Consider the following 7,877-nt stretch of genomic DNA (forward strand, 5'->3'; position numbering starts at 1 on the left):
GATGCTCACTGAGGAGGAAAGCCACGCCCGCCTCTGCTCTGCCCGGACTTGCTGGGCTCAGGCTTCTCTCTCCAAGAGCCCAGGGAAGCCTGGCCTGAGCGGGACGGAGGCTGGGGGCACCTCAGCTCCGCCGTGCTCGCCATCCGTCCCCCAGTCCACCCAGGGGCATGGCATGTGAGGCCGGAGGGGGTGAAGGCCCGTGGCCAAGCGACGCAGAGGCAGACAGGAACACGGCCGGCAGTGGTGGGTGGGGGCCTGTGGCCCAGGGAGGGGAGCCGGCACGGGGCACAGCTGCTGAGAAACCGGATGATGCCGGTCGGTCTGCACAGACAGACAGACGTGTGGGGACCCAGGACAGGCCTCGGGGTGCAAACTGCTGAGGGAGGGAACTGTGAGGCCCTAGACAGTAGGGTCGTGAAGGCTTATCGGTGGAGGGCAGGGCGGGCTGGGGTGGCTCCCGACACCGCCCCCGGGTCCTTGGCTCTCGTGCCGACGGGCTGCCCTCCTGCACCAGGGCCGGCGCTTAAGTCCGGCCCCGGAATCCTCAACACGCCCTGCCAGCCAGGTGCTGCCTGGGTCCTGTCTCACAGCGGACACGAGGCCTGGCCCCAGCCGTGGGAGGGACAGGCTGGTGTGTGAGCTGGTGGCCGCATAGCGCCCCCACCGCAGCCGGCCCCGCGCTTGGTTGGAGGCCGTGCTCTGGGGGTCCTGCATCGAGCTTCGCGGCCCAAGGGCTGGCCTGGGGCACACCCTCCGGAGACGCGGGGCCTGAGGGTTGCATCATCCTCGAGGGGCCGCCTCCCTCTGTGCTGGCAGAGGTAGACGAGGCGGGGCGTTCCGCGGAGAACCCTGGGTCTCCAGCATTGACGTGAGAGCAGGACAGGGAAGCCTTGCCCGGCCCGGGTCAGACGCGGCCTCACCCTCGGGCGGGACCCCCACCCGCCACCCCGGGCTCTCTGCCAGGGGACACCGCCCCCCCGCCCCGGGACGCCCTCTCCGGGAGACGAAGCCCGTCCTTCAGCTCTGCAGGGCCGGCGTGCGGTGTGGTGGCCCGGGGCCCCAGGCCTTGTCACCCGGGGCGGGTCCGCGGCCCCCCTCTGCCTGGGGCCTCATGCGGTGCACGGGCTCCAGATCCCTGGCGTCTTCAGAGCCACTGCAGTGATGAAAACATCCGTGTGTGTGGGAGTGCTGGAGACCAGTGGCAGCGTTCTCTGAAATCTGTGGCTAATGAGCGAGCGAGCGAGCGAGCGGCACGAGCTTCTGGGAGGAGGCATGTCCCCTGCTCACAGCAGGCTGTGTTGTCAGTGGTCCCCAGACGCCCGAGATCAGGGCAGCCGGCCTGGAGGAGGGCAGCTGGGCTGCAGAGACCCGGCTCCCGAGACCACCGTCTGCCTTCCGGGTCTGTGGGTTCCCAGGCCCTGCTCCTGCCGCCTCACCAGCGACCCCGACGGCCAGGTGTCCACCTGGCGCTGCCCTGGTGGTCCCGCCCGGTGACGGTGGGCAGGCCCCAGCCCACAGCTGCGGTGAACGCCCTCTCCCGTCCGTGGGGAACACCGAGGCCGAGCTGTCAGGGGAGAGCACCCGCATGACGCTCCAGACGTCCTGGCCTCGGGACCCAGCACTGACCACCCCCAGGCCCCCGAGGAGGAGGGTCACCGCCTCCTGGGCCCTGTGGCAAGGACACCCGATTCCCGTTTTATGCTGAGGAAGCAGGGCCGGGGGAGCGGGGTGCCCGGGGCTGGGCAGCGCCCCAGCTCACAGGCCTGGAGGCGCTAAAGCCCTGGAGTTCGTGACCCTGACGGGAGGCCGGCTGAGTGTGCTGGTGGACGTGGGGCCTGCGGGGACAGAACGTATCCACCCGGGGCTTTGCTCCTGGGTCAGTGGGAGGGGCCGGCTTTGATTTCCAAGGAGCGAACGACAGCACTGACCGTGCCTGGTGTCCCTGTGGCTGGCAGGGGGCAGCGTGTGGGGGTTGAAGCCGTGGCCTTGGGAAGGTTAAGTGACACGGGTCCGGCTGTACGGGGCACGGCCCCCTCGCCGCAGCGCTGGCCCGCGTGGTGCCCCCCCAGCCTTGTGGGGAGGGCGCGGGCGCCGTGAGCAAAGCGAGAGGAACCACATCTCAATGGAGGGTCTCACCCGGTGTCGCAGGAGACGGTGAGGGATTCCCCCTCCAGCCCTGCGGAGGACCTGGCATTTCTGCCTCGTGGGCCACGTGGAGTTAGCTCCCCACCCCCCCCCCCGTGCGCACACCACTGCACTGGGGAAGGAGATGGGCTGGAATTTTCCAAACACTTACCTTTGGATGTGGAAACGCCGGTGGAATTTCGTTGTTTACGTGCTTGCCCTTCCCCGTTCTCCCGTGAACGAGAAACAGAAAAGTAGGCAGACTTCCCTCGGTTGAGCCCTGGGGGGCCAGTGAGGGTTTGTGCCCGAGGCGTCTGCGTCAGCCCTCCCTGGCCGGGCTGGACGGTGGGGGCACATCCCGAGCAGCGGGGGGAGGATCCCCGGCCAGGCGAGGGTCCCGCAAAGTGCTGGGGGCTCTGGGAGGCAGGGGGAGGGCCTGCATGTGACGCAGGGGATTGGGGAGCCAAGGGCGGCCCCGGGGGGGGGGGGGTGGGGAGCGGACGGCAGGACAAGCCTCAGGGGGCACGTTGTCTCAAGACCCGTCTCGTTATTCCTCTCTGGAAAGCGCGGGGACGCAGCTGCTGAAGGACGGGACCGAGGCACAGGCCCCAGAAGAGCTCCAGGGAACAGAGTGAATCTTGACAATTAAAGCAATACGTTTTGGTTGCAAAGATGCGACCAAGTGCTCATGTGGTTTAATTGTCGGATTTCTAAAGCTTCCAGCCGCCACCTGCCATCTGTATTCATGACCCCAAGGAGCCCACCCCCCCCCCCCCCACCGCTGGCCCCGTCTGCAGGACCCGCACAGGCAGACCGTGGGGGGCCTGGGGTCCCCGCCACCCGAGCCCCCGGGGGCCATTTCAGGCGTGGATCCTGAAGCACTCAGGGGTCGCTGACCTCCGGTCATCACACCCTCGCCCTCCTCTGCTGTCCAGAACCTCGATGGGAGGATGCAGATGTGTAGCTGGGGCTCAGCCAACCCTCAAGGGGCCCAGCTGATGACACCTCCCCCACCCGCCCTGCCCCGCCAGGGCTCCACGGCCGCATTGCGTGTGGGCCTGGGTCTGGGTCAGGCCGCACCCCCGTCAGTCACCTCTGTTCCCGTGGTTCCGGTGGCCGCAATCCCGGATGAGAGCCAACATCTCCCTGTTTCCCCAGTGCTCGAAGATCCCACGCAGATTCCGCTCTGCCTGGGGCGGGGGCGGGGGCGGGGGGAGCCTGGGCAGGAAGCTGTAAGACCCCAGAGGGCGCTGGTGGGGGTGGAGCGGGCACAGGGGAAGGTCCAGACGCTTTGCCAGGTTTTGTTACAGAAACAAGCCGCCCGCCCTCGGTGGCTCGTGGGGACCAGGCCCCACCGGCCCTGCCCTGCTCCCTTCTGACCACGGCCTCTGTCAGTGAGAAGACGAGCCCTTGGCCTCCGGGGGAGAATGGGGTCACTGTAGGGGATCTGGATGCAGTGAGCCGAGCCGGCTCTTCTGTTCCGTGGTGCCTGGGGCGCCAAGGGTGCCAGGTGCAGCCTGATCTGTCCCCGGGAGACCGTCTGTTCTGTCCCGGGATGGCTCCCTGCGGCCAGGTGTCCAGACTCCCTGAGTGGGTCCTCAGGGGTGACAGGTGGGGCGTGGCCGGCCTGAGGATGGCCCCCCCACACCTACCGCGTAAGCAGCCGGGGCACGGTCGACTCCAGGTGGCGCCATCAGGATGGGCTTCTCCGCAGGGGGACCTGGGGAGAGGGTCCCCACGAGCAAGGACCGCTCGTGCCCGGCCTGGTGGGACTGAGAATTTGCGAGAAGGCTAAGAGGCCGTGGTGCGGCCAGCGGGGGTGGGGCAGGGGCCTGTGGGGCGGGCAGGGTTGGGTGGGAGTGTGGTGGGGGCCTCAGGCAGGTGGGGTGTGGATGGGGGCCAGCCGGAGGCGGGGGGTGCCTCTGCGTGGAGAGAGAAGGCTGAGCTGGGATGGCTGACAGCCTCCCCACCCCGGCCGTCACTCTGTGCTGTGTCCCGTCCCCTGCCTGGGGGCCCCTGCGGGGAGGCTGCACAGGGTGGGACAGCCCCTGAGTGCCTGACCAGAGCCCCAGGGTCCCTGCCTGGGCCTGGGGCCACCCTGGGGGACAAGGGAGACAGGGGCCACGTGGGGATTTGGGACGACCTGGGACCAGGCTTCTGGTCGCAGGTCCAGTGGTGTGAGGCCGTGTTGGTCTAGGGAGACCCCCATGCCCCCCACTTTTCTGCCTTTGCTGCTTTAAGGGTGGCATTTTCCCCACCCCACAGCCGTGGCTTGCGACCATCACCTCACATTTTGTGGCCGGGAGCGTGTTCAGCCTGACATGTTTGCTGGGACTCTGGGATGCAGGGGCGTCACCAACCAGGGGCTTGCATCCCGCCCACCTCTGGCCTCCCAGAGGCTCTGCAGGCCTGCGACACTTCATTACCATCACTTGTCGCCACGCAATTAGGCAACACCTGCTGTGTGCATGGCACAGCGCCAGACGGCGTTAGGGAAACGGGTGGGTGGGGCTCAGAGCCAAACTGCCGTCCAGCACAGGCCGTGCCCTTGGCTAGCAGTGCTCAGGGCGGGAGCCCGCGGTCACGCCCGGCGCAGGGGTGGGGGTCCCCACCAGGGACACAGAGGAAGGACGGTGCTTCCCAGAGCGACTCCCTGTGGCAGGTGTAGACCTGAAGTCTGATGTTATGTCCTGGAGAAAGTACGCTGGTCTGAGCCGGGGGAAGGACAAGGACGGGCGTCCGTGATGCGCACTGCACCGCGCCCGAGGCCAGCCTGGCGGGCGTGCCCTGGGCTCCTTACTTCCCGACCGGGACCCTTGGTGTCTGCGGGCTGACACTCTCTTCTCTCTGTTCCTCAGGTCTCCTGACAAACGCAGCCCCAGAGGGGCCCCGGGAGTGGCCTTGGCTCCCTGGAGAGTCCACGCCTCAGCCACGGCCCTCTGTCCGCCGTGGGCACCACCTGTTCTCTGCCACCCGCCCACCGTCCGTTTCTCTGTAGCCTGCCAAGGACAGCCCGCTTCCCTGGCGTTCTGAGCTGAGTGTGTCCGCGGCAGCGAGGAGCCCGGCCTGGGACACAGCGGGGGCAGCGCTGGGCGTCCGCGGGAGCCTGGCCTCACCAGCCCGGGAAGAAGGGTGGCGCCGGGCCCGGGGCAGGACTGGCCTCTCCTTGTGCCCCAGACTGTCCGAATCGCTTTTATTTTCTTACCCTTTCAGTATTTACTCAATAGACCAAAGAGCAAATCTATTTTAACGTGGACTCACCCTCACCGTCCGAGTCCCTGGGTCCGACTGGGGGACACGGGGGCCGAGACGTGCCGGGGGCCCCGGCGGGGCGCGGAGGGCGGCCCTGGCGGGCGCGTCCGCCCCACGGACACTGCGGCGCGCCCTGAGAGGGGCCCAGCCGGCGGAGGACACAGCCCCGCGGACCGCGGCCGGCGACGCCCCCACGCGGACCCCGCGAGCGAGTGCGCCTCGCCGGGGACACAGACCACGGCGCCCGCCCCGCGCGCTGTGCTTAGATGGACCTGACCGACTAAAATCACTTTCTGTTTTAACCAGTCACACCTGCCTCTCTGCAGCTCATTTCTGATAGTGGGATAATCCAGTATTCGCCAAGAGCATGTTGGGTCTCCCGTGACCGCTGTCTCCTCTGATACACCATTTAGCTCCAGAAAGCAAATTAAAGAAAACTCGAGTAACACTTGTTTGAAAGAGATCATTAAATGTATTTTGCAAAGCCTAAAGTTATATATTTAACAGTTTTTATATGCTGTATATTTGTAGAAAATCCTATTTAACAGTTCATGTTGGTAGCCCTGGACGACCCGAGAGGCCGGCAGAGCACGGTGTCTCTGGAGGTTCCGGGGGGTGGGCGCGGGGGGTCCCCGCCGGGCACGAGCGCAGGACTCTGGGGACAGCAGCCGAGGACGCGCCCGACGTCGCGGGAGCCGCGGCGGGCGCCAGCGGGGACGCGGCTGTCTTCACCTGGCTCGGGCCAGGGCGCGGCTCCCCTCCTGCCCGTCTCCGCGGACGCGGTGTGTGCGTCCTCTTCCGACGGATTCCTCGTCCCTTGTTCTCGCCCCCCACCCCCACATGGCGGGTCTGGAGGGGTCTCTGCAGCCGACCCCCGACCCCAGTCCACGCCCCGCTGGCTCTGTCTTCACGCCGGACGGCTGAGACGCTGGGGTGGCCACCGCGTGCGGAGGATGGCCGGCGCCTGACCCTCCCGACCTTCTCGCGCCCTCGGTGCAGGGCAGGGTCTCCGGGCCCAGTGAGCAAGGGGCAGTTCTGTTTCCCCGTCCCCTGGCCGTCGTCCGCCGGGTTCCTCCATTCTCCTGAGTTTCCGCTGAACTACACTACCTGATAGTCCGATTAACAGGTGTTAATGCTAGTTCGATGCTACTAAAAAAAAAAGAAAAAAAAGAAAGAAAAAGTAAAAAAAAAAAAAATATATACATATATATATAGAAGCTGTTCCAGCAACCCATAGACTACAGATAGGAGAGAAGATCCATTTAGACCCGTTTCAACATCCATGAGCATTTAATTTATCTTTTGGTCACCACAAATGTAGAGGTTCGAGTGTCCTGGAGGGAAAGACACGGCCGGGGGTGGGGGGGGGGGGACCTCGGTTTCTGGTGGCCGAAGTGGCAGGCGGCCGAGGGAGGGTCCCGCCTTCTCGCCCCGCCCACGTCTCTGCCGCCTCCCTGTGCGCATTTCCTCCCACAGCCAGTGTAGACCCCTTCGAAGGCAGAGACTGGAGGTTTAAGACGACACAGCGGGTTTTTTTTTCTTGTTTTACAGTATTCAATTTTGTGTTGATTCAGCTAAATTATGAAAATAAAGAAAAACTCCTTTGGTAAGCATGGCTTTTGTTTGCCGGCCGTGGTGTCCTGGGAGGGGCTGCAGCAGGTGCGTCTGGGGGGCGACAGGCCCACAGAGCTCAGCGCACAGGTGGCCACGGGGACCTCCTTCCAGGGCCAGCAGGGCGGCTCCCTGAGCGGACGGTGCCCAGCCCGCAGCTACTCCGGGGCCCCTGTCACCCTGTGTGTGAGTGTCCACCACCCCCCCCCACCACACAGAGGCCAGGCCCTGCACACGGAGAAGCAGAGCCCCCACAGGAGACCCCCTTTCCGGAGACATCTGCTCAGATCTGCAGGGGGGTCTTGGCACTGAGAACGTTTCTGCCGCCCAGAGTCCCATCTCCTAGACGCGGGGAAGCCACACCTGTCAGTTCCCAGCTGCTCTGTGTAAAATGGGAGCCCCGGGAGCCGTGGCTGGTGGCTCAGTTGTGGGCTGTCTGCAGTCTGAGCCTGACTGTAAGGAGACTCCCCTGGCCTTTGGAGCCATCGCGGGGGGTAGACGAGACCCTGCTCCTGGCATAGAGCCAGGCGAGACCCCCACCCGCTGGCACAGAGCTGGGCTAGGCCTGGGAGGGAGGAAAGGGGGCGGAACGCAGGCCCGGCAGAGGCCACTGGTGCCACGGGGCGGTGGAGGGGGAGAAGCCTGGGGCTCTGTAGTCCGGGCACAAATAGGGCAGGACCGGGGCACCACTTCTCACTCTGTCCAAGCTGAGGAAGGACAGGCCGGAGGGCACAGGAGGGGGCGTGTGAGGGAGAGAAAGGTGGTTCAAGCGGGAGATCCGGGAGGCTCACCCCCTGAGAGCCGCCCGCCCAGGAAGTCTGTGGTCCGACGTCACTGTCCCAGAGTCTCCCTGGGCACGTCCCAGAGAAACCCACAAACCAGCAAGCTAG

The 7,877-nt window shown here is 65.8% G+C and overlaps 1 protein-coding gene across 2 annotated transcripts in view; it reads left to right on the top strand.

Annotated features, from left to right (window-relative positions):
• TAFA5 (TAFA chemokine like family member 5) overlaps window positions 1-6,986 on the top strand; it is a 188,769-nt gene extending 181,783 nt beyond the window's left edge. For both annotated transcript variants that reach the window (XM_053199537.1, XM_027070413.2), the window contains exon 4: window positions 4,983-6,986. In XM_053199537.1, coding sequence (XP_053055512.1) covers window positions 4,983-4,991 — 9 coding nt within the window. In that variant the 3' untranslated portion in view covers window positions 4,992-6,986. The remainder of the gene's footprint in view (window positions 1-4,982) is intronic.
• Window positions 6,987-7,877: the final 891 nt, after the last annotated feature.

The sequence above is a fragment of the Acinonyx jubatus genome, chromosome B4, assembly GCF_027475565.1.
Source record: "Acinonyx jubatus isolate Ajub_Pintada_27869175 chromosome B4, VMU_Ajub_asm_v1.0, whole genome shotgun sequence".
NCBI classification, from domain to species: domain Eukaryota; kingdom Metazoa; phylum Chordata; class Mammalia; order Carnivora; family Felidae; genus Acinonyx; species Acinonyx jubatus.